Source organism: Rhinolophus sinicus, linkage group LG15, assembly GCF_036562045.2.
Source record: "Rhinolophus sinicus isolate RSC01 linkage group LG15, ASM3656204v1, whole genome shotgun sequence".
NCBI classification, from domain to species: domain Eukaryota; kingdom Metazoa; phylum Chordata; class Mammalia; order Chiroptera; family Rhinolophidae; genus Rhinolophus; species Rhinolophus sinicus.
In genome coordinates, this window is record NC_133764.1 from 18780097 (window position 1) to 18807641 (window position 27545).

General features: G+C 37.3%; 1 protein-coding gene across 12 annotated transcripts in view; it reads left to right on the plus strand.

Moving 5' to 3' along the window:
- Positions 1 to 389: 389 nt before the first annotated feature.
- The window catches only part of NF1 (neurofibromin 1), a 210965-nt gene continuing 183809 nt past the window's right edge, over positions 390 to 27545 (plus strand). For 4 of the 12 annotated variants that reach the window (XM_019750681.2, XM_019750685.2, XM_019750687.2 and 1 more), the window contains exon 1: positions 391 to 843. In XM_019750681.2, coding sequence (XP_019606240.2) covers positions 784 to 843 — 60 coding nt within the window. In that variant the 5' untranslated portion in view covers positions 391 to 783. Of the gene's footprint in view, positions 844 to 27545 lie in introns of all 12 variants that reach the window. The other 8 variants (XM_074320817.1, XM_074320825.1, XM_074320818.1 and 5 more) reach the window with 3 other exon arrangements.

The following is a 27545-nucleotide window of genomic DNA, read 5'->3' on the forward strand; positions in this document are numbered from 1 at the left end:
GAGAGTTTTCAGGCAGACGGGGGTTCAGCACAGTCTCCCCAGAGCAGCCTGAGATCTGCGTGCTGGGAGAAATGTTAGCCTCGGGGCGCCCTAACTTCCAACCCCGGGAGCAACCCAAACCCGGAGGCCGGCGTGGGGGAGGAGGAGCCTGCTGTGGCGTCGGGGATGGGAGCGGTGGTTCCCGGGTCGGGTCGGACTTTCTCCGACCCAACCCGGAGTCAGAGGCTGGGTGAGCCCCGCGGCGAGGAGGGACGCGCGCTCGGGGCCCGGAGGAGCTGGGTGACGTCACCTCCAGGACGACACGCTTTTTCATTAATGAAACGGGCCGGCGCGGGCGCATGCGCGGCAGGCCCCCTTTCCTCTCGCTTCCCCCTCCCCTTTCCCAGCCGCGCTCTCAATCTCAAGCTCGCTGGCTCTCCCTCTCTCCGGGCCGTGGAAAGGATCCCACTTCCGGTGGGGTGTCATGGCGGCGTCTCGGGCTGTGATGGCTGTGGGGAGACGGCGCTAGTGGGGAGAGCGATCCAGAGGCCCCCTCCCCTCCCCGGGTCCCCCTCCCCCGCCCCCCGCCCCCCGGCCTCCTCGCCAACGCCCCCTTCCCCTCTCCCCCTCCCGGCTCGGCGCAGAACCCCCATCCCCACCCCCGTGGGAACGATCGGAGCCTGCACTCCTCAGACCCTCTCCCCGACTCTTCCCTCACCTCAGCCCCCGCTCCTCCCCGCCCTCTTCCCGGCCCTGGGCGCCGGCCGACCCGTCCCTCCGCCGTCCCCCGGCCGCGGGGAGGACATGGCCGCGCACAGGCCGGTGGAATGGGTCCAGGCCGTGGTCAGCCGCTTCGACGAGCAGGTAACGGGCCCGTGGCGAGCGGGAGGTGGGAACGGAATGGGGGTGGGGACGGAGTGGGTGCGGGGAGGAAGGAGCAGCCGCCTCCCCCGCGGCTGCCTCAGGCTCTGGAGGAAAGGAAGGGGGATAAGTGGGGGTGGCCTAGGGGGAGGTGCGGGGAAGGAGGGGACGGCTGGTAGCTCGGACTCCCCTTCCCTCCTAAATCGGGGAGTAGGGCCTTTTCTTGACCGACCCTCCTTCCCCTTTATCCCAGTCCATCCTCTTGCTAATAGGGATGAGTGACCTGAGGCTCTCCATCTGGATTTAATCATGACCCCCCCTTACTTTTTTTTTTTTTTTTTGAACGGAGGTGGGTAACATTTAGGGGTTTCTTCTTCTCTCAGTGGATCTCCTAACTGGGGGTGAGTAACTGCAGGCACCCCAACGCCCGTCCTGTGTACCCCCAATAGGAGAACGATAACATCCCGCCCCTCCCCCAGTTTCTTCAGCTTCCTCTCTTGGAGGGGGAAGAGTAGAAGAAAGCAGGGAAAGCACAGGTTTTCTTACTTTCTGCTCCATCGTCTCAGCCTGTCTCTAGAGGTCCAAGTGCAGACACACACACACACACACACACACACACACACACACACACACACACAGCACGGTTTTCTTGATGCCCCACACGGGCGTCCCCTCACATCTGATGTGATAAGATTGGCTTTACATTGCTATTTGCAGTGGAAACCATGGTTCTTGTTCCCTCCTGCTTCTGAAATATTTTTCCCGTTTTTCCTTCCTTGATAATTGCCATTTCTCCCTTTATTTTTGCCAGCGGTCTGAGAAGGTGACTATCGCTTTCTTGAGGGAGCTTCTTGGGGAGTAAGGGAAGTGGGAGGAGAGTGGGAAAGTGGGAAACTGCATCTGAGCCACTGACAACCGAGAGCAAAGACAGCTGGGATGTGGTCCTGGAGCCGGATAATTCTGCTAGTGTTTTGTTATTGTTTGTAACTCTCACCTCTTGGTTGACAGAACTTTCATTGAGAATATTTGGGATGGAATAAAAAAAGTTTCATAGCTTGGGGAGGTGCCATTTTATTCCCATAGCTTTACACAGTAAATCCTAGGGCTAAGCAGAATGAATGCGCACGGAGCCTTTTGTCAATGGGAATTAGTTTAACTTTGTGTTGCTGTAGGTAATTGGGAATGGGTTAACGGGATGCTTTTTTTGCAGCTGCAAGTCTGCTGCGGGCTTCCTGTGATGAGGGAGCTGTTTAAGATTGACTTAATCTTTTTTGTTTACTGGATATAATTATAAAACTGGTTGTGGGTGCTGAATGGAGGGGGAAGGAGGGCTCCACTTTTATTTGATCCATAAACATTTCCTTACAGAACTCATAGTGTTTCTGACCTACCTAAAAGATATTTGGGAATAGGCAGAGGGATTGAAAAGAAATTTGAGAAGAGACTACATAGATAAAATAGAATTATGAAGCTGTCAGACTTGAAGGAGTTGTTTCATCCATCCTTCTGCTTCCAGACCAAAAAGCATGTAAACCACTGCCCTACGGATTTATCTGAGGAAGCAAAATGTTACCGCATATATTGGATATTATTGATAGAGCATTACATTTAAAACTTAATAGAAAAGACTTTCCCTGTATAATTTTTAAAAAGGCACACAGAAGAACTCCAAAACGGAACCCTGTAGACAGCATAATCTGGATGCAGGAAATTGAAGGGTTCACACCACACTTGTTCCCCAGTTTTTTATTAAAATTTCCCCCCAGTTTTTAAACTTTAACCTGTTGATTTGTAGGCTTACATGCCACATATGAAAAATATAGTTTTCTAAATTTTAAAAGAGGAGTGATTTTGATTATATGGCCAGTAATGTAAAAAAATGTTTCCTTCTTTTTGTCCCCAGTGTTAAAAGACCTTAGGCTTTGTTGTTTGCTTTGTTATGAATATTGTGGAATCAAACTCACCACCATCTGTTAAAAATTAAGGGCATAAGAGTTTTAAACAGAAGCATTCTTTATATATTCCTTATGTTGTAATTAAGGGAAAGATACATAGGACAAATTATTCCTCATATTTTTCTCTTACAAGGTTAAAGTCCATTGACTTTGAGATGCAAAAGTATAAGAGTTTTTAGTGTTTAACATAAGGTATTTATATACATTAATTTATTATAGAAGTAATAAATGTTTAATTCAAATTGGAGTTTACCTTGAGGTGGGAAAGTGAGAAAACTGAGGCACAGACAGGCTAAATGACTTTCCAAGGTCGTATAGCATACCTAATAACAAGAATCTCAATATGAAAAGTATTGAACGCTGGAAAATCAGGGATATTTTTACTGAAAAATATCTCATAGGATTAAAAAAAATCAATTAAGTATAGTTAGGAAGGAAGAGTTTACATTTTTATTGAGGGGAGAAAAAAGCCCTGTATGTAGTGAGTTATTTGTGTAAGAGTGTTAAACTGTTTCAACTATTTCTAAAAATTTTAAATTTTGCATACATTGTTCATACTTTGTTTCAATGGGTCCAGAGGGAGTCAAGCTGCTTCTTTTTATTACAGAGAAGATATATAGTATGTGGAGCCAGAGAGTATGTGCATATCAAAAGATGGCAACTTTGTTTATGGTTGAATGAATGTTTTGGTTGAACTTGTAACATTTGTGGTGATTCAAGCAGAAATGCATCACTAGCCACTGCTGATTACATATTGTACTCTGGTGGGTATTGCTCAGTAACTTGGTGCAGCAGACCCAGGAAAAGAAGTGGTAGTGTTCCATCTTGACATTTTGAGCTCAGGACATTTTTATCTACTTGTGTCCAAGTGGGTAAAATAAAATTCCTGTAACCTGCTGGGACTGCACATAAACCTGATATTTATGGGCTAAATTGAATGATTCTTAGGAATTTTAAAAATTACCACCTTGATTAGGGAGATGGCAGTTGCAAAGGTAGATGACAGAAAGCTGAATGTATCAGTGAATATCTTCTGCTTCTACTTAACCTACTTTTATGGTGCTCAACAGTAAGTTTTTAAATTGAAATTGGCAAATTTTAGGTGTGTAGCTTTCAATTGTGGTTCATTAGCCAGGTTAATTAACCAATTAGAGAGGACCTTCTTATATGCCCCACCTAGTTTCTGTAGGGCTTTATTTCTAAAAGGGAATAAAGGAAAACTGGTTATTTGAAAAAAAAATTTTTCTTCTTAAGAAATTGAACAGAAGGTATTCTCAAATGATTTGTTGCAAATATTTTCATTTAATCACTTACATTTTCCTTATCTGGTCAAATAAAAATAGTATATAAAAAGCCCTCAAAGCATAACATTTTAAAGAACATGTTAGAGAATAAACTCTGATTTTTGATTTGTAATAATAGCATACTGGCTGTTGTAAACTGAATGCTAATCAGATGTTCTTTCAATATGTGGTGTAAAATTCACAGTATAAAATGATTGGCAAGTGTCTTTGGAGTTACAAGCTACATGTTAATTGGCCAAACAGATTTGTAAAACTTTGACGCTGTTTTGGATTTAAAAAAAAAAAAAAAAAAGGTATCTCCTAGCCTTGCTCTTAAAGCCTGGTCTGCCATTTTTATAAGGCTTTATTTATAAGTAGTTGAAAAGGAATACTTTTTTTGGCAGACGGTATTATATGGTGAGTGAGAAAAAATGCTTATTCTTTATCCTGGAACTTATCTTAAAAAAAAAAAAAGAAAATTCTTCCAACTGGTCCTCTGTGCTCCCTCACTCCTCCACCTTATCTAGCATCTAATTTAGTCTTTATGTGATCTCCTTCCTCTTCACCTTCACACTTACTAAGATTTCTTTTGTCTTAAACATTTGCTTGGTCCTATAGCTTTCTCTTTATGGACTAATCTTCCTTTTATTGCCTGATACCTGCTGCCTCTAACGTTTATCCACCCATTTCTCTATAACTCCGAAAACGACTTTCTGCCTCAGCTTTCTTTCTGGATTATTGCTTTCTTGAAAGTGATTCCTTCTGGCAGAACAGTGGGTTTTGCTCAACTGTAATGTCACTGTGGTGGTCCATGCCCCTGGAAACCAGTTTCCACTAATTCCAAGACAACATTGTCTTGTATGTATGCTTGCAGATCTTTATATATTGATGTTCTCATTGACCCTTGGACAGATGTGCTTTCTCTAGCATACTATGTTGCCCATCGCTGAACTGGGTTTCCTACATGGGAGTCGGAGTTTTGCTCTGCTCTTTCCCAGCCTCTGCCCTTATGCTAGCTAGCCATTAGATCTCTATGGATCCTAGATTTCCTCCTCTGTTGTGAAATAATTGACTAGAAAATCTCTAAGGTTCTCTTTCTAGTTTAAATATTCGATGATTTTAATATTTTAACAGCATCTCCATGTGCCACAGCAGTCTCCTGGGAGCTGACCCCACTTAATTTACCAAACTGTTTCTCGTTATGCCTCATCATGCACCTATATTTCAAGCAGGTTGGCTCAGTCTCCTCTGTATGTTTCATGCTTATTCCTGCGTCTCAGCCTTTGTTTGTGCAGGCCCCTGAATGCTTTCATTCCCCCTTTGTGCTTTTCTAACGCCTGTCCATTCTTCAATGTGCAGTTCAAGCTTCATTTTTCATCCCGTGAAGATTTTTTTAGACTAAACTCATTGCAATTTCACTTCTCGGTGTGCTTGTTACCTGGGGTTCTGCAGAACCACCCTGTAAGGTTTCTCCCCTCAGGAGGGTTGGCTGAACACAGCATAGCATTGTTTTCTTTTATCTTTTTATCCAAAAGAGTGTCAACTTTCTGAAAAGCAAGAAGCCTCTGTTAGAATTCACTTGTACTCACCCCAGTGCCAGCACCCCTGTGAGCCTACACTGTCACTGATGGGATGTTTCGCATAGGATTCTTAGTGGAAACGTAGACTGGCTAAAAGAAGGGGTAATTTTGGCTTTGTTATAAATGTAAGTAACCAAATTTTAATTTAGTTTTTATGTTAGCCTAGGTCTTATAAGTTAAGTGATATTTTAACTAGGAATAGTTTTTTTTTTTTAAAGAACGCTTTAAGGAAGAACTTGTATATGTTTATATTTTCTCCCACTGAGCTTATATATGTGTGTGTATGTGTGTGTGTGTGTGTGTGTGTGTGTGTGTGTGTATGCTTTAAAATTTTTTTTTTTAATTGGGGAACAGTGTTTTTCTCCAGGGTCCATCAGATCCAAGTCACTGTCCTTCAACTTGCAACCTTATTGTTAAGAGCCTGCGCCTTACCAACTGAGCCATCCTCCCGCCCCCTCCGGCAGCTCGTTGTCCTGAATCTAGTTGTGGAGGGCGCAGCTCGCTGGCCCATGTGGGAATCGAACTGGCAACCCTGTTGTTCAGAGCTCACGCTCTAACCAACTGAGCCATCAGACCGCCCCAGAGCTAATATATTTTTTGAATCAAGTTTCAGATTTGATAGTCTGTCTTTGTGATCTTAGATTTGTTACTTTTGTGGCAAGTCTCTCCATAAGGAATTTTTTTTTGGCCATGGTCTGATAGGATAATGTGAAACACTTCGAAAAGTTTAAAATTATTCAAGTATAAGAGTTATACTTTTTTTTTTACAGTTTACTGGTTATCGTTTTTTCAATAAATAAGGGAGATTGACTAGTCTTTAGATATTCCCCCTGTATGTACCTTGGCTGGTATATATCTTACTTTAGCATTCACTGACAAATACTTAGGGTACTGAGAGCATCCTTATGTAGCATATCATGGATGTCCGTAATTGATTTGTTTTCTTGCTTTATCATCTAATTTGTGGTATGTGTTATATATGGCTCTTCAAATTTGGGAATTATAATAGAAAAAAATGTTATAAGGTGTTCTGTGAATTGGGCCAGCAATATTGTTACATTTGATTTTAAATATTACTATGCTTTTTATTTGACTTAAAAAAATTTTTTTAATTATTTATTTTTTTGGTTACAGTTGACATTCAATATTATTTTATATTAGTTTCAGGTGTACAGCGTAGTGGTTAGACATTTATATAATTTATGCAGTGATCCCCTGATTAGTCTGGTACCCATGTGGCATTCTACATAGTTGCAACACTATTGACTATATTCCCTATGCTGTACTTTACATCCCCATGACTGTTTTGTAACTACCAATTTGTACTTCTTAATTCCTTCACCTTTTTCACCCAGCCCCCGAATCCCCTCCCCTCTGACAACCATCAGTAGTTCTCTGTATCTATGAGTCCGTTTCTGTTTCTTTGTTAGTTTATTTTGTTTTTTAGATTCCACACATAAGTGAGATCATATGGTATTTGTCTTTCTCAGTCTGACTTACTTCACTTAGGATAATACCCTCTAGGTCCATCCATGTTGTCAAAAATGGTAAGATTTCATTCTTTTTTATGGCTGAGTAATATTCCATTGTATATATGTACCACATTTTCTTTATCAAATCGTCAATTGGTGGGCACTTAGGTTGCTTCCGTATCTTGGCTATTGTATTGACTTTATGACCAATAGGAAATTAGATTCTAAAATCTCCTCCTCCTCCTCTTTTTTTTTTTTTTTTTTTTTTTTATTGTGTTTAGCATGGAGAATTTTGTCCTTAAAGAAAGGTTAGTGATATATTATAATACAGTAGCTAAAATGCTTATTTTTCATCTTTGTTCTTTACTCAGCCTGCTATGGGGCATTTCTGTTTTAGCTTTCAAATCTGGTGTTATGGGGTTCTGCATAGACTATTGTTGCATTATAACATGCTTTTAAGGGTGAGCATGTATTAATTAAAAACGTGTATTTTGCACATGTGTTCTTTAGGCCTCAGTCTATTTTTCCCTGAGCGTTTGTGTGTGTGTGTGTGTGTGTGTGTGTGTGTGTATAGACAAGGGGCAGGAGGTAGAGGAAGGCTCATTTTTAAAAGGAAGTTAGATGGTTGTATAGAAGTAGAGGGGAGGTTTGTGGTTAGCTTAAACTGTTAAAAGGCTTGGAATCAATACTGAAGTAGAATATAGGCATATTAAGCTCTTTCTTTGCGGAGGCTTGACTTGTATTTATAAAAGCATTGACTATTTCACCTGACATCTTTTAGACTAACCCATTTTCTTGAAGGTGGAGAGGGAACGATGAGGCAAAGTTTGTTTTGACCTTGAAGAATAGAAAAGGTCTTTTACATTTCAGTGACTGTGAATTAAGTTTAAGTTTCCAGTAACTTGTACATATCTCTATCCTACTATGTGGTAGAGCCTTCAGTAAACAGCACTCTCAGAGGTGGTGCTGAAGACAGTTTTAACATTGAGAATATAAGTACCTGGAATTGATAGTGCCCCTATTAAAGTCTCTATAGGTGGCTGCATATATGAGCACTTTACATGTTACATGCCCGTGATAGATAGTTGTATTCTTTGGTTCTCTGAGAGTGACTTTTGAGCCAATCACTATATGTATCATCCAAAGAGCTTGTGTTGAGACAGGAAAGCCCCAAGCTACTAGGGAATCCCATCCAATTATAATGAAGAATTGGAATTATCCTTTAAAACTTTACATATTTTTACTATAAATGGTACTAATTACTTTGCAATAGCATAACTTGAGGTGCACACTTCCAGATTGCATATTTTCTTTAAACCACAGCCTGGCAGTCTTTGGTTTGGCTTAGGGTTGCCACTATAGTCTACAAGCTGTTGCCTGCCCCTATTCATATTTTATAGCTTTGAGGGTCTTATCCTATTGAATTTCAGAGAACTTCAACTTTTCTTGATGAAATCTTTCCCCTCTCCACTTCATATCCCCCAAGAAGGGTGGTGTATCTAGTGCAAGAGGCATAGGGTTAATTTAGGACAGAGCAGGACTTTTAGAAATTGACTTTAAAGAACTTTAATTTATTATTAATCATAGTTTTATACCCAGATAATGACCTGGTGGGTAATTTTGCCTCAAAACAATCTCAAGTGACCTCTTTCTGTTAAATCATTGACAGCTTTTCTTGGGTCATCTTGGGTCATAGTATTATAGGTTGGGCATGAGAAACGACTCTTAACCACCTCAGGTTTCTGATGGCAGTGTACTATATAGTAGTAAGAAAAAGAGCTTTTGATTGTACAGTGTGGCCTTGGGCAAGTCATTTAACCTCTCTGCACTTGTTTCCTATGTTATCATCTTGTTTCCTATGTTATCATCTGTAAAATGGGGATAATTCCTCTCCTACTCCCATCGTGGGCTTGTTTAATGTCTTGTGAATCTTTTACATGAAAGGAAGCTGTACAGAGTTACAAAAATGTATTACCATAATTGTCATCCTGTGTAGTATTTTTTAAAAGCCACTCTTTGTAGTTTGGTGCTTATTATTATTTTTACTCTGCATGAGAAAAAATAAAACTAGAGAGGCAAAATAACTTGTTCACAATCATATATAATTAATTGAGTTTAGAGTGTGGGTGTCTTAATTCTTAGAACAGTAACTTTTCAATAAATAGAGCTTTACAAAAAAGATCTAAGTTTCCTAAACAGATAGCACAAATATGTAAAGTGAAGAATGTATTATTGATTCTTCACTCAAAAGTGAAATGTTGCATTTTTTACCTTTTATGTTTATATAAGAGTATCTAGAAATATTTTTTGATTGGTCATGTATTAGAAATAGACATGAGTTTTAAACATTATATTCTTGATCTCATTATATCATTTTTCTTTGCACCTTATCAGAGCTTCTCTGGTTAGGAGAAGTTGTAACATTGTTCCCCTTTTATTTAGTTTTATAACATTGCGTTTTATTCACTGTAGACTTTTAGTGAAGAGAGTTGAATTGTGAAAGTGAGAGAATAAAATTTGTGATCATACCAATAGGAATGTACAATTATAAATATGAGATTATGTATTTGTTTTATTCTTTTATCTTGGCATTTCACAGTCCAGTTTTTGTAAAGTTGGTTTTCATACTCTAAGAACATTCCATTTAGGATTTGATTAAATGTGAGGCAACCTTTTAAATTTTGGTAGTATTTGAGTGCTTTGTCCTATTGGATTTCTAGGTAGTTCTGGTTTTCTTTTTTACTTGTTATGTCTACTTTTCCAGTGCCTCCCTACAAATACCCCTCCACCCCCCCAACAACTCTCAAATCATTCATTTTTGTCTTTTGGAGTCTCTTTCCAACTCTTCTATCTATACCAGTGCCTTTTACTTCTGCCCCAGCTCAGGGCTGGGAAAAAAAATGTTTTGTCTTTATGCTCTAGGCAGATCTTCCTTTTGGGTAATGGACTGAGGAGGGGGGAGAAGCTCTTGTATTTCCTGTTATGGTTCAGTTTTTGGCCTCCAATAACTGAATTTGCAGTTGGGAATGGGAGACACAGGAGATTTTGTTTCAGTTAAATGTTGGTAACAAAGATGAATGAAGACCCGAGCTCTGGTTTCTGCCCTGATATGAACTACCTTTGCGATGTTAATGTAAATCTCCTAAACTTTGAGTTGTTTCATTATCTATTAAACAGGAGAAATATGACCAGATAGCTCGAAACTTTTATAATTCTTAAAATGGATTGATTTTTGTTTCTTTTTTTAGGAAAAAATAATTCTAGTCACTAACTGATAGTCATAAATCCTTAGTTAGAAGGAATTTGAGATTATTTAAATCCACTTCTGCAACAGTCCTGGCAGATGACTGTCCAACCTCTACTGGGACATTTATTAAAAAAAAAAAAAAAAAAGTGGTAATTCATGTTTATGGTAGAAATATGAAAATGGCAAAATCTCAAAAAATAAATAAAAGTCACTTATAATACCAAGACTCTCAGATAACCACAGTTAAAATTTTGGTGTATGTAATTAAGTGTGCTGATTCTGCAATCAGACCACCTGGGTTTGAATTCTCGGGCTCAGGTTCTACCAGTGCTTACTAGACCTTGGCTCAGATACTTCTTCAAGCTTCAGTTTCTCCACTTGGAAAATAGGGTCAATAATACTAATACAAACTTCACAGAGGTGGTTGTGAGATTTAAATTAGGAAATAGATGTAAAACGTGGCACAGTTTCTGGCACATGGAAGGAGCTCAATAAATGTTAGCTACTGTTACTACTGTTATATTGTTGGAATTGAATGGCATATATTGTTTTAGAATCTGCTATTTTAGCATAACAATGAAATGTGAAGATTTGCCCATGATTACATTTTCTTTCACATTATTTAAGAGTTTTAAGGGATTAGATGTATTTTTACTTTTCCTTAATATTTAAAAAATAAAATTTGAATTTTCTGTACTGAACATATATTTTTATAATCAGAAAAAACAATCATTAACAAAGTAAATAAATGTTACTTTATGAAATGTGACTAGACTGTATCGATGTAAGAAATTATAATTTTGGGGCTGCTGGATGGCTCAGTTGGTTAGAGCGTGAGCTCTGAACAACAAGGTTGCCGGTTCAATTCCCGCATGAGATGGTGGGCTGCGCCCCCTGAAACGAAAGATTGAAAATGGCGACTGGACTTGGAGCTGAGCTGCACCCTCCACAACTAGATTGAAGGACAATGACTTGGAGCTGATGGGCCCTGGAGAAACACACTGTTCCCCAATATTCTCCAATAAAATAAAATAAAAAAAAGATAATTTCAGTTTCTAGCAGTGTAAGGTTAACATAAGAGTAGGATCTGAATGAGATGAATATAAGATGATTAAAGTACAAGAGCTTGTTAAGGTGCCTTCAGCTGTCTAGGGGAGAGAGGACCGGGACGTGCCTACAAGAGCAGTCTCTTTGACAGGTCTATTGATTTTAGAGTTTTCAAGGATGGTTGTATGGTTGTACCACACAAATTTAACCAGTCCCATTAGGTTAAATCCTTGTTTTTCTTGTCTATTATAAATAATACTATGATACATAACCTATTTTGCTCTCAGGATGACCAGGAACACTGCATCTCATTCCATTAGTAGAATTGTAATTGTTAGAAACTTTTCCCTTAAATTGAGCCTCATCCATCTTATTAGATCAGTAAACATTTAAGTGTCTACTATTTGTAGTAGATGCCGAAGGAGCATTGTGGTAAATGTTGGGGAAATAAAGACAAGACATGGTTCTTGGTCTCAAGGAACCTGAAGTCTAGTAAGGGAGAAAGACAATATGAAAGTTATGGTGAGTACAGATACATAGAGTACAATGGGAGTGAGTAAGAGGAGCACTGAATTTAGACTGGGCAGTCAGGGAGAGCTTGTCAGAGAGAGTGAAGCCTGAACTAAGTTGTGAATCTTATAGGGTCTTATATGCCAAACTGAAATGTTTAAACTCTCTTTTGAAGGCTTTGGGCAAACACAATTTCATTTAATGGTTTCTCCTTTAGTGGGAGAGGTTGAAGAATATAATAAAGGGAAATGATGGTATGAGATGTCATAGGAGGTAGAATAAGATTAGGGATCTAAATTCAGGTGGCGGAATTAGAGACTGAGGTGGTAGAGAAGGAAAGAATGGGTTTGATTTATCACAGCTGTTGGGGTAAATGAGAGCTAGAGCAGGCAGTTTAACGACACTTAGCAATGTTGGGCAGTATTACGGTCACAGCTGAATTTGGAGACCATGTCTTTGTCATGGTCACAGCCACTAGAGTTGAGATCAAGATGAGTCGAAGGCCAGATGTTGGATTGGTACTCCACCTTGCCATTGGAGTTGCCTAAGGTTAGGGTTGCCAGATTTAGCAAATAGAAATATAAGATGCCCTGTTAAACATGAATTTCAGATAGACAACGAATAAATATTTAATGCGTTTCCCAAATATTGCATGGAATATATTTATACTAAAAAAAAGATGTTTATTTGAAATTCAAATTTAATTGGGAGTCCTGTATTTTATCAGGCAACACTCACCTAACTGATACCAGGTGGTAGTGGATGTGAGGTAGAGGAGAGAAACTGAGCAAGGAGCCCAATTGTTTTCATGATGGGGGAAATGTCTAGAAAATTGATAGGTGACTGTGACAGGTTTGTTAGTGAGTAGTACATGAGTCATGAGCCTTAAGAAATAGTGGGAAGAGTTGAAAAGTAGAATATGGCCTCCTCAACGTCTTAGTTCTTTTCCTAATTCTGTCCCTTGTTCCTAATTCTGTCCTCTATAACTCCTCAGAGTAATTTTGTCCCTTTACTTAATAATATTTGAAAACAAATCTTAAGTTCTCCCTAGATTTTTTTTCCAGAAAAATATACATTCAATTATTTCTTATAGGACATATTTTCATCTCATTTCATATAGGACAGCTCACCATTCTAGTGCGCAGTAATCAGGGATGCCATTTTTCATCCTTTCTCTCAATATTTTTGTATTTGAAGGTTTATGTAAGCCTTTAAAAAAATGCCTTAAAAAATGCTGACCTTCGGGTACACTATATTTTTGGTAGTCATCTGATTACCAGTACAGTAAACCTATCAAAGAATGTTAATTAGTTAATTGCTGTGTGCATGTCTGTTTTTTTTTAACGTTTTAGTATGAAAAATTTCAAACATACAAAAAGAGAGATGATTGCAAATAAATTCCCATGTACCCATAACCAGGCTTCTGCTCAGTTTTATGTGATCCATACTCTGACCCATTCCCTGCTCAACATCTCTCCATTATTTTCGAGCAATCCCAGTCTCATCATTTCAGCATGACTTATTCTCAACTCATGTTGATTTTAAGAGCTGTGTGATATGAAAACAGTACTCAGTTATGAATCAGAAGACTTGAGTTTGAGTTCTAATTTGCTACTGAAGAATGAGTTAAGCTGGGCAAGTCAAGCTATTCTGAGTCCTAGATTCCTAATATTTTGAAGAGTGCGTATGTGGGTTGGGAAGGGACGTAATATTACCTGCCCTTTTTCACAGGGTCCTGTGTAAATCAACTATATGAGGTAATATATGTGAAAGTACTTTTGTAAATTCTAAACTTAAAGCAAAAGCATTTTACACAGGTCAGATTTCATTATTGTTAGTAGAGGTTCCTTTTATAAGTGCTTAGATCATCTGCATAATAATCAGTCTTAAAATTATCTGGTTGTTGACATCAAATTAAGTCCATAGTCCTGGAATCACCTTTTCACCTTTACCCATCCCTGTGTTTTGACAATTAGGGGAACATTTTCCATTCCCATTGTGGCAACTTTCTATTTTTCATGACTTCTCAAAGTTCACTGACAGCATTTCTCTTATCACATTTCTAAAATTTCTCCTGTACCCTTGGATTAATTCATGTAGACTTGAATTCAGATAAAGCAAGTAGGTTGAGTCTTTATGCTTTATCTAAGAGTTCTGATGGCTCTCAGCAATGCTCTTTTTCAAATTTGAAGATCATTTTGTTTTCTGCTAAAAACAATTAGGAGTAAAATTAAACGGAATAGTTTTGCTTTTTAATCTCCTTTTGGTATTATACCATGTACTCTAACTAGTGGTACTAGCCTTTAAGTATTTTAACATTTTATCTTTAAAGTCTATTTATTCTGAACTTCCAACTATTTTTATACTCTTCTATCAACTTGTCCATTTTATGTAGTAAATGTTCTTTCGTAAATGTCCTTATAAATACTGAGCTCTGGGGAAGGGGAGAGGAGGAACAATTGGTTCAAGCACATTAGTTTCTTTAGAAGTGCCAGCTTTACAAATCACTTAAGACTCTTGTTAAAAGTACAGATTTCCTGACCCTGCTGAACATCTATGAGTTGTAGAGGTATGGACAATGGGTTGAAGTTTTAAAAATCTCCTCAGGTCATTTTGATATAAAGCTGGGTTTGTGAATCACTTCTGTATGATACACAGGGAAACTTTAGTTTCTGGGTAGTATTTAGTAGGTCACAGTACAGTCATCTATACCACTGTGACAAGTAGAAAAAAACTGGATACACTTTTAAAGTCATATTTTTAAAAATATTGGAGGACTACAGTAGTAATGAGGACTAGATGAATAAAATTTTGAGATAGAAGGAAGAGCCCTTTGTTAGGTGAGAAACAGATTGCTGACATTTGCTGATTCTGGACACAGACTGAAGAGAAAGGATGAACTAGAGGTGAACTGAGTCTTGCTAAAACTGCAACGTAGCTCTGACACAGTACAATTCCTGAATGGATTGAAATGATCAGCCTCTCTCATGCCTTTTGCCTAAGAGAGTAAATGAGAATTCTCTCTGGGAAGACATATTTTGGGGTTCTCTCATTTATAATATCTAGCATACAAGGAATAATTTCTAAAAATTTGAAAAGGTGGAAAACTGTGACCCATAATCAAGAAGAAAAATAAACTATAGAAGTAGACCCACAGGTAATTGAAATTGACAGGTAAGGACTTTAATATGCTAAAGGAACAATAGGAAATAGTGGACAAAATAGATGAAAAGTTGGAGAATTTCTATGTAGAATTGGAATCCATAGAAAGGAATCAAATGGATAGTCCAGGAATAAAGAACACAATCAGGGGTGGCCGGTTAGCTCAGTTGGTTAGAGCGTCGTGCTAATAACACCAAGGTGACTGGTTCGATCCCCACATGGGCCACTGTGAGCTGCACCCTCCTTAAAAAAACAAAAACAAAAAAAGTCAGTTGCTTAATTTCATTTATATGTTAATTAGAAAACTTTGGTGCAGGACTCTAGGACCTCATTCCACCTCATGTACTAATTTTCATTATTTAAAAAAAAAAAGGAAAACAGGTCAATTGAATATATATTATTTAAGTTCCATGAGAGCAGGAACTATGTTTTTCTTGTTCATTGCTTTACTCCCAGGCCTTAGTACAGTTCCTGGCACATTAAAAAAAAACCAAAAAAACAAAAAACAAAAACAAAGCAAAAACATACCCCACAACAACAAAACCCACATTATCTGAAATTAATTGTTCATTGGATAGATTTAGTAACAGATTATACACAACAGAAGACAAGGTTAAAGAACTTGTAGACAAGTCAACAGAAAATATCTAGTTTGAAGCACAAGAAGATAAAAAAATGGAAAAAGTGTTACAGAACCTAAGACATATGTGGAACCCGAGTAAAAAGTCCATGTGTAGTTGGAGACTCAAAAGTAGAGAAGAGAGATTAGCATGGAAACAAATATTTGAAGTGATAATGTTAGGACATTTTCTAAAACTGATAAAAGACATTAACTTATAGATTTAAGTAGTTTAGCAAACCCAAAGCAGGATAAATACAAAGAAAAGTATACTTATTCATATTTTAATTGAATTGTTGAAAACTAGAGACAAAGAGAAACTCTTAAAAGCAACCAGATGGAAAGAAAATGATGCATTATTTTCAAGGAACAATAATATAAATGATGGCTGATGTTTGAACACAACTATGGAAACCGGGAAATAATGGAAAGACATTTTTACAGTGTTGAAAGAAAAAACTGCCAAGTTAGAATTCTATTCCCAGCAGAAATATTCTTCAGAAATAAGACATTTTTAGACAGAAGCTGAGAGACGTAATCACCAGCAGACATGTTCTGTAAGAATTACAAAAGGGAAATTCTTTGGGCAGAAGGGAAATGTCTCAAGTGGAAGGATAAAACTATAGGAAATAATGAAGAGCACCCAATTGGCTATGAGTAAATATACACCCACTAAGAATAATTACAGGGGTGGCCGGTTACCTCAGCTGGTTAGAGCCTGGTACTGATAACACCAAGGTTTCCGGTTCAATCCCCACATGGGCCACTGAGCTGCACCTTCCTTTAAAAAAAAAAAGAAAAAAGTAATTACACAAAAATATTGCTCTCCCCCCCACTCTTAGGAACTTTTTAAGAACTTTAGGAATTTTATTTTTTATTATTCTAAAATAATAGAGTTTCTACAGTTTTATTAACATAAATTTGCCATACAACAAAAAACTGCACACATTTAAAATGTACGGTTTGATGAATTTTGATATAATTATAATCCTGTGATCATATCACCACAGTCAAGGTAATGCACATATATCACTACACTAGTTTCCTCCAACCCCCATAATCCATTCTTAACCTCCATCCCATTCCTAGGTAACCACGGAGCTAGTTTGCTTAATGTACATACACAAATTGGTTTTTCATTCACCTGTTGATAGATATTTGTGTTGTTCCAAGTTTTCAGCTATTACAAATAAAGCTGTCCTGAAGATTCATGTATATAGCTTTGTGTGGACATATATTTTCTCTGGAGTAAATACAAAGGAATGGAATGGCTGATGGCTGGGTCATATGGTGGGTATGTGTTTGACTGTTTTTTGTTTTCTCAGAGCTTAGGTGCATTTATTCCTGTACAAATCATTACAAAACCAAGTCTGGGGTAGTTACCAGTCTCCACCCTCGACCCCAATGTGCAATGGCTTGCTGCTGGCTGCTTCCTCCTCCACTGAGCCCTCCCATTCCACAGCCTTTTCCAGGAAGCCCTTCACTCTTTGCTCTGGAAGAGCAGGGGGTAAACCTACCCCACTGAGACCCAGCAATAAAACAATAAAATGGTTGATATAGAGTGAGGGGATAGAACCCAGATGACACAGCTCGTGCCCCCCCCACCCCCCACCCCCGACCCCCGACCTTTCCCACTTCTAGCTGAGGGGAGACTCTTGGATGATTGCAGCAGCTGCAGACAAAGGGCGCGTATGAAACTCCAGTTTGGCTGGGCTCCTCCCTTTCTAAGTCCTAAAGGCTCCTCCAACAGGTGAAAAGCCTCGCTGCTGGATGGCAGAAAAGGGGGCCTGGCTCTTTAAGAATCCAACTAATGGATCTGGGTGGAGGGGCTAAGAAAACAGCTGAAGGTTTGTCCTGTTCCTGTCAGAGTCCCCCAAACCCTGGGTAGTTTGCACAGAAATAACCCACAAGTTTCAGGAGGGAAGTGAACACCAGACCCCCAGGTGTTTGACTCCCCCCAGCAAAGGTGGTGGCTGAAGGCATGGAGTCTTAGGGAGAAGAGACCCACGGTGCTCAGTGGGGGAGGTAGGAGAGGGCCTCAGACTCCACATTAGAACCTGACACAGGCAGAAGGGTGCCCGGAGAGGGGGCAAGGGCTTTGTCCAAGGCCACGCAGAGTAGAGCTAAGACCCGGATGCTGGCCTCCCAACTCAGGGACCCCTCCCCCACAACTGCACAGGTGGCCCACCCCCAGCAACCTCTCTTTCTGGCTCTGGGAAGTGAGGGGGCAACGCAAAGTTCCCAGCTCCTCTGGACAGGACCCCATTGTCCCGGCCGATAGGGAGAGATTTAGGGTCTATCCTGGGGGTCTGATCCAAGTCCTCGTCTCCCCACGGGAGCTGAGAACCTGGGTCTGTGCTTCTCAGGCCTCCTAGTCCTTGCAGAGGCCTCCTGTTTAACTTTTTAAGAAGCTGCCAATCATTGTTTTCCAGAGTGAGGGTACCATTTTACAGTAGTATATGAGAGTTCTAGTTGCTCCACATCCTTGCCATGTTCCTTTTTAAAAATTTTAATTATTGCAATTCTAGTGAGTGTGAAGTGGTATGAGTGTATCATCATGGTTTTGATTTGTGTATCCGTGATGATTAATGATATTGAGCATCTTCTCATGTGCTTATCTACTATCTGAATATTTTCTTTGGTATTTTCAAATTTTCGCTCGTTTTAAAAATTGGGTTGTGTTTTTTTTTCTTACTATCAAGTTTTGAGAGTTTATAATATATGCTGAATACAAGTCCTTTATAAGATGTGACATGCAAATATTTTCTCCCAGTTTCTGGCTTGTTTTTTGTTCTCAAAGTCTTTTGAAAGCAGATGTTCTTAATTTTGCCGAACTCCAATTTATCAATTTTTCTTTAAAAAAGGATAATGTTATTGATGGTATATCTAGGAACCCTTTGTCTAACACAGGTTCACAAAGATTTTTCTCTTGTGTTTTCTTCTAGAAATTTTTATTTAGGTTTTACAACTTAGGTCATTCTTGGTTAATTTTTGTACTTGGTGTGATTCTATGTCTATTGTTTTACCAATCCATACAGTCGTGATTATTGTAGCTTTATAGTAAAATCTGAAATCAGATATTGTAAATTCTCCAACTTTGTTCTTTCTTAAGATTGTTTTAGCTAGTGTAGATCCTTTGCATATCCATGTACTGTTTAGGATCAGTTTTTTCAATTTCTGTGAAAAGGCCTATTTTAATAGGGGTTGTGTTCAATCTATAGACCAGTTTTGGGAGGATTGCCTCTTTAACAGGTATTTTTTGAGATCAATTTCTTGCTTCTGTTAGCTAGATGAGAGATTGTAGTTCATCTCTATCACTGCTTTCTTCTCCTGCCCATTCCATGTTTCCTTTGCTCTCATTCAGGCCCTCAGCGGGTGGGGTAACCCAAAACGTTGTTAATGAAGAATACGGTCCTCAGTGGTCCTGCTTTGTGTGTGTGTATTTTCCATAACTTCTTCTATTGCACATGTATAGGAGATACTCAGAGAATCCTCAGGGTTCCAGACAGTCCTCCCTGTCCCCTTAGGTAGCAGTAGTCCAGAATCTCCTGGGTAATCCAGATGAATGACATCAGCTAGTAGAATGACCCCCTTCTTTGCATGCTGATTTAATGCAGCGGTCCTCAACTGAGAGCAGTTTTGCCTCCCAGGGGACATTTGGCAATGTCTAGAGTTATTTTTAATTTACATGACATTCGGGGTGGGCTGGTGCTGTTGGCACCTACCTAGTGGGCAGAGATCAGAGACGCTGCCAAGCATCCTACAATGCACAGGACAGCCCCCAAAGGCAAAGAACTGTCCAGCAGTGCTGAGGTTGAGAATTCTTGGTTTAATGGCACAGAGCTCAGGTGACCATGAAATGGTTTCAGCTTCCAATTCAGTGGATCCTGGAGACATCATTCTTTCCTTGGGAACCAAAGCCTCAAAACCAGCAGATATCAACATTTAGGTTCTGGAAGCAAAAATTCTGCTAATGGGGTTTTTAGGTATAGTAGTGAGAGAAACCACCTCTACACACCCCTTGATTCTGACACATGTATTCTGGTGATGGAGAGAACAACAGTGTATATTGGTTGTTCACTCAAAGCATGTACTTGAGGATTTGGTCTCCAGCTAGCCTTGGAACTGAGTCTTCAGCAGGCTATTCTATTACTCTGTAATATTAGACCAGCTGCTTCCGGGTGATAGGGTATGTGGTAAGACCATTGAATTCCAAGGTCCATAAGCCCATTCCTGCACTTCTTTTGCTGAGAAATGAGTTCCTTGTTTTATTTTGCTCGAAGGGGGACTATTGGCTCAAATACCTAATTTTACCTTATGTTCTTAAATTCTTGTCTATTTAGGGACTGAAGAGCATTTTCACCTCTAATTTCATTTGCTTATTAGTTTTCAGATTAATTTAAGATTAATGTATTATATGAAGTGTATGTTTTATAACATCAACTGTGTGTGTTTTTTCTGATTGACTATAATGAAATCATTTTGATATGGGGAGGGAATGGTTAAAAGTAGACTGCAGTGGTTTATCTCAACATGAATTCTATAGAAGCCTGGAAGCTACATTTCTATTGGCTTTATCCCCTTCATGATGATTCCGAGTTCATGTTGATCTGTATCTATCCTTTTTTATGAATGAAATTCTCTTTCATTCAGCCCGATAGTAACAAATGGCCATTAGTACATGACTAGCTCAGGCTTATGGCTTGAACTAAGTTGTAAACTAGCACAGTGGCAGGTGCTTGAGCTGTGTTACATGAAAAGCCACTTCCTTCCGTGATGAGTTTAGGGTTGTTTTAAATGTCACGTTACAACTAGCACACAGAATCTTTGCCATTCAAAAACTGTTGTCTCAGCCACAGGAAGGAGGTAAAGCCTGGATTGGAATCTTCACTGACTACGCTGAATTGACTTCTGCAGTTTTTAATTTATTAAAATTTACAATTTGTGAATTGTGCTAGAATATTTTGTTAATATGTTCTTAAAAATTTGAATCCTGGAAGTAAACATCATAAACATTGAGCTGTGCTTATTTGGACTCTATTATTTGGATGTCTGTTTTCATTTTTAACATCAACTGCATTATTTCTTCACGTAATTATGAAAAGGGATGATTCAAAAATATGACAATTTTTTTAAAGAAGTGTGTTAGGAAAATAATTTTCACAATTGAATATCGTTTAAATATTAGCTAAAATGATGAACTGGAGGCAGATTGTTTTGGTAGATAAACACTACCTTGGCGTTTAGGGGCTGACAAGTCCACTTATTTACTTTTAAATGTTTGAATAATTTAAAACTTACAGAAAAGTTGCAACGATAGTATTAAAAAAGGTCCTTATATTTGTTACCCAGATTTACTACTTGTTTATGTTTTGCTCCATTTGTTTTATGTTTTATTATTCTTTGTCTGTGTGTGTGTGTGTGTGTGTGTGTGTGTCTTTGCATGCGGAGGAGGTATGTGACAGTAAGTTGTAGGTATGTTCCTTTGCTTCTAAATACCTCAGTGTCTTAAGAATAAGGAAGGACCTCTCCTACTTAACTACAGTATAATTATTGAAGTCAGGACATTTAATGTTGATAACAATATGATTCTCTTTAACACATGGTCCATATTCAAATTTTGTCAGTAGCAATTGCCCAAATAATTCACATACTTTTAAAATGTATTTTGTTTTTTTTTTACCAGCTTCCTGTGATTTATTTTAAATAGTGATTTTTAAAGTGGTGCTTTTTTTTCCTTCTTTCTCCTTTGGGCTTCATAAGTGGAAATTAATCAATATTCAGCATTGTAAACCATATAAATTACATACCATGTTTCTCATGCTTAGGCACGTGTAACTGAAGTCGAGTTGGTGTGCTAGGCTCCAACACTTAAGCATATTTTGGGCAGTTTTTTTTTGGAACATGATTTTACTTAAGTATTGTTTTGGAAAAAGATTTTTAAATTTAGATAAATACAGTTATGTTATGTAATAGAATGCAAAATTTGTATCCCTTTCTAAGATAAAACATGAAACTTTAAAGAAGTCATTTATCTGCTAATATTTGAGAATCAGAATCAGGCCTAATTTGCTTAAAGTAGGGGAAGTATCTCCCTGAAGATTGGGCTGGAAAAGCCTAAGCATTTGGCTGTTCTGTTAAAAAATTTGATGTTTGAAGTTCTTGGATCAACAGTTTTAGGGGAAATCATCACAATTTTAAAATTAAAATAAAACATAGTAATTATGTTCATATTAGTGAGAGGAATGATATTACATGTAATATTTCTGTATCTCTGTCCAGCTTAATGGATACCTTGAGTTTAGTGTAGATCAACTTCTGTAGCTAGATTTTTTTTCTTTTTATTTTGATTAAATTAGAAAACCATAACTTGTGATTATTTGTTATCTGGAGTAGCAGCAAGTGTTTGGCTCTGTTTAGTAGTTTTAGATATTTGTATTGAATGTGAACTGAAATATTACGGAGAGATTTTTCACTGACAACCACTTTTAATGCATTGTCACATGCTAAATTGATGTACATTTTAAAGCAAGATAAGATTGTACCAACTTGAGAGACGTTGGCAAGTAGCTTCCTATTTTTCTGTTGGGTTGTACTTATTTTAGAAAGGTTTTTCTTTTCCATGATTTGTTTCTCACTCTCTCTGTGTGTATGTATATGTTTGTGTGTGTAAAGAGGGAGGGAAGGAGAAGAATATTTCCACGTTTTTCTTTTGGGGGGATTTTTTTTAAAAATTATAAATCTTTCTAATTTGCAAAAGATTGCAGTTATAATTGAAGCTTTCTTTGCATTCTTCCCTGATCCAATTTTCTCCTTCCTCGTGTTTACTGCTATTCTGAAGTTGATTTGTACTTTCTGCCCTATTTTATGCTTTTACTATATATGTCTATGTCCATAAAATAATTGCAGTTTAATATTTTTACATAAAAATTATACTGTAAATATTCTCTACACTTGCTTTTTAAACCCATTATGTTTTTAGATTTGATCCTTGTTTATACATGAACATTTAGTTGATTCAGTTTAACTACAAGTATAATATTCCATTGTATAAATGTCAGTTTGTCTATTTCTGCTATACAGGAACACTTAGTTTGTTTCCAGGTTGTTGTTTTTTCCCCCTACATTTTTTTTTTTTTTTTTTTACAAACAGTGCTTCAGGAAGCATGTGTTTTCATGTATTCTCCAGTAGTTTTTAATCTATGATTTAAAATGTGTTGTAAAACTTATACATAGAAGAATATACGAAACATGCTTGTACAGTTTATAGTTTAAAAAATAATACTGTGAACACTAGTCAATCCAAATTCCGATTAAGAAGTAAAATGTTACCAATACCTTGGAAACCCCTGTATGGTCCAAATCACATTCCCTTTCATACCATTCCCCCACCACTGTCCTGAATTGTATTAAAACTTTTTCTTTTCTTTATAGTATCTCTCCCTAAAAATGAATTGTTTTGTTTGCCTGTTTTTGATCTTTATATAATGGAATAATACTGTAAGTATTTTTCCGATTTATTTTGTAAGCATCATTTTCCCCCCAGTGTTATCCATGGCGTGGTATGTAGTTCATTCAGTTTTACTGCTGTTGAGTATTTCAGCACATAAATATGCCACAATTTATCCCTGCTATCAGTGATGAACATTTGGATTGTTTCTAGTTTTTTTGTTATTACTAACAATGCTTATGAACATTCTTATACATGTCTCTTGTGCATGTGCAGGAATTGAGAGTATACGTCCTGGAGAAGAATAAGGATGTATATGGGCTTTTTCAGTTTTACTAGGTAATGCCGAATTGTTTTGTTCTTCCAAGGGATCAACCAGTTGGCATTCCTACCAGCAATGTATAAGTGTTCCTATTGCTCTTTGTCCTTACCAAAGCTTGGTATTATCTGTCTTTTTAATTTTTATCTATCTGGTGGGTAAGAAATGGTGTATCATTTGAATCTGTATTTTCTTGACTACCAATGGGGTTCAGCTTCTTTTCAGATATTCATGAACTGTTTGTTTCTTATTCTGTGAAATAGCTATATATAGTTTTGCTTATTTTACTATTTGGATTGTGTTTGACTTTACCTGATTGATTCATAGTAATTTTTATATGGTTTATGTTTAGTTGTTGATATTTGTAGGTGTTGCAAATATCTTTTCCAGTTTATGATTGGACTTTTTGATCCTTTTCATGTATCTTTTAGTGATTGAAGTTCTTAATTTTAATGTTGCTGAATTTATCAGTCTTTTATAGAAGACTTGTGGTTTTTTATTTTTATTTTTGGTATGTGTCATTTCCTTACTTCTTTGACGTCATTAAGATAGTCCCCTATTATTTTCTAAAAGTTTTTTTGTTTTAAGTTTTCACTTTTTTTTTTTTAATTTATTGGGGTGACAATTGTTAGTAAAATTACAAAGTTTTCACTTTCATACTTTCACAGTCTCTAATACACATGGACTTCCTTTTGTGTAAGGATCCACTTTTATTTGTTTCCATGCGATAACAAGTAACAGATTGTTCCAGCCTGTTTACTGAGTAGTCCATTCTTTCCACTGTGATCTGCAATGCCTGCTCAGTTGAAAATTAAGTTTCCTTGTATGCGTGGGCTTAGATTCTGGCCTCTATATTCTGCTATCTGTCCTGGTCCCAGTAACCTTCTTGATTATTCATTCTAATTACTGTAGCCTTTAATAAATCTTAATATCAAGTACGGTAAGTCCCCAACTTTTTTCTTCAGGAAAAGTCATGGCAGTGCTTTTTAATGTTGGTTTTAGAATCAGCTTTTTGATCCTAATGAAAAATGGTGGTGGGATTTTGAATGGTATTGCACTGAGTCTTTGGATCAAGTTGGGTAGAATTGATAGATATTATAATATTGAGACTTCCTATTTAAGAATATAATACAGCTTTCTATTTTTAAAAAATTCATTTCAGTTACATTTAATAATTTTCCCATTGTATAAATAACTTGTACAACAAATGTCAGAATTTTCCCTAGAATTTTTTGTTTTATTTGACCAAATGAATGTTTATTTGTTCCTTTATTTTTTTGATTGCTTTTTTTTTCTGTTGTGTATTTCATTTGTATTTTCAAAGACACAGAAAACAGACAATAAAATTAACAAAGGTAAAAATTGTGTCTTTATGCAAGGGTTTAGATAATAAAGTCAAGAGATCATTGGGGACCACCTTGGAGTCTGATTACTACAAACATACAGTCCCATTTTTACAAAGATTCCATGTGTTCTTAAAAATAATGTGTAGACCCTAATTCTCGGGTATAAGTTTTACAAATGTCATTTTGATTAAGTTTATTAAACAGTTCAACTCTTCTAAATTCTGACTGATTTTTTATTTGTTTGATCTTATTACTGAGAGATCTATATTAAAAAATCTTTCACTGTATTAGTAGATTTGTAACTTTTTTCTTGTAGATGTGTCAATTTTGGGGTATCTGTGTTTTGTTAGGGGCATAGAGGTTTAAAATAATGTCTTCCAGGTGATTGGAATACTGTGTCCTCTATTTCTAGTGCTTTTTGCTTAAGTTTGTTCCACTTTTCTATTGTTTCATATTTGCTTTTTCCATTTTTTGGCCTTCAATCTTTCTGGCCCTTATGTTAGTCTATCTAATAAACAGCACATGTGTAACTAGTCTGAATTTTTTTCTTGTAAGTGGAGAGTTTAGCTCGTTATATTCATTGTGATCACTGATATATTTGGATTCACTTATGTTATTTTATTATGCACCTTTTATTTGTCCAACTTTTAAAATTTTTTTCTTGAATCTTAGACTTCCTTTCTGGGTTCATTTTTCTTCTGCTAGAAGCATATTCTTTAGAATTTCCTTTAATGAGGGTCTGCTGTGGTTATTGCTCTTATTTTCCATTCTTTGAAAGTGTCTTTTCTTCCTCTTATTCTTGAATGATAGTTTTGCTAGATATATAGAATTCTAGGCAGTGTTTTTCTCTCAATATGTTAAAGATAGCATTTAACTATCTTTTTGAGCTCTTTCATTGCTGTTGAGAATTTAGTTGTCAGTAGTAATTATCCGTACCTTTATAGGTGATGTTTTCTCTTGGTTGTTTTTTAGTTCTTCTCTTTGTTCTTTGTTGCTCTGCAGGTTCACCAAAATGGTTGTGGGTGTATGGATTTCTTTTTATTTATTCTGCTTTGGGTTTTTGGACCTCCTGGCGTTCAGGATTATCATTGTCTAACAATTCTAAAAAATGGTATTATTTTTTTAATAGTTGATCTTGACTTTTTTTAAGACTTTATTTTTTAGAGTAAATTTAGGTTTACAACAAAATTGAGAGGAAGATAGAGAATTCCCACACACTTCCTGCCTCCCCTGTTGTCAACATCACACACCATATACCATGTATATATATATATTTATGTATATATTATATTATATTTATTTATTTTTTGACCAAGGATGAACCTACATCAATACATCACAATCCATAATCCATCATAATTCAGCTCAAAATGCATAGTTTATGTTAGGGTTCACTCTTGCTGTTGTGCTGTACGAATGTGGTTTGGACAAATGTACAATGACACATATTCATTATTATAATAACATACAGAGTATTTTTACTGTCCTAAACATCCTCTGTGCTCTGCCTGTTCATCCCCTTGCTCCCACCCCTGGCAACCACTGATATTTTTACTGTTTCCATAGTTTTGCTTTTTCCAGAATGTGATATAGTTGGAATCATACAGTATGTAGCCTTTTCAGATTGGCTTCTCTCACTTACTGTCACGCATTTAACTTTCCTTCATGTTTTTTCATGGCTTGATAGGTAGCTTATTTCTTTTTAATGCTGATTGATATTTCATTATCTGGAGGTACCAATTTTAGCTATCCATTCACCTACTAAAGGATATCTTGGTTGTTTCTGTGTTTTGGCAATTATGAATAAAGCTGCTATAAACACTCATGTGCAGGTTTTTGTGTGGACAGATGTTTTCCATTCCCTTGAGTAAATACCAAGGAGTGTGATCGCTGGATCAAATGGTATGCCATTACCTTTTCAGATATTGCCTCTCCCCTGTTGTCTATTAATCTCATTCTGGGACTACAGTTAGATGTGTAGAGTATTGGCTGAGCCAAATCGTGGACTGTGATTAAGGTTATTTACTTGTACAACTTTCTGTGCCTCCTAAATTGGTAACTGTTTCCATTTTTTCATTTGCTTTGTTTTTGATGTACCTGTTGTTAATTCTTCATACCATTGACATGTCCTCAGTACTGTTTTTCACACAGGTCAAACCTGTTCATCTATTCATTGAAATTATTTTGCCTGAGTACTTCCTCCCATTCTCCTATTTCGAGTTGGCTGCTTGCTAGGCCAGGTGTGTAGCTGTCAGCCTGGGTTCTCCCTTCATCGTCACTTTGGAAATTCCCATTGCTTCTGTCCTGTGTTGATGTCTCTGTTTTGTGGATCCCATGAATTTGGAGGACATCTTCACATCTTGCTGAATAAAAAGGTGCAGAAGACATATTTTGAGACCTTGAGTGTCTGAGAATATCTTTATTCTGCTTCTTTATTATTTGATAATTTGGGTGGGTATTCAATTCTAGAATGAAAATAAATTTTTCTCAGCATTTTGAAAGCATTTCTTTATTGTCTTCCAGTTTATCACTGAGATTATTGCTAAATCTAATGCCATTCTGGTTCCTATGATGTTGTAAGCAAACTGTTTCTTGTTTTTTCTTTTTTAGAAGTCCTTGGGATTTCTTTTCTTTGTGCTGGCTATTCTGCAGTTCAATAATAACATACTTGCGTGCCTAATGGATCTTTTTCAGTTTGGAGACTCATGTTCTTCA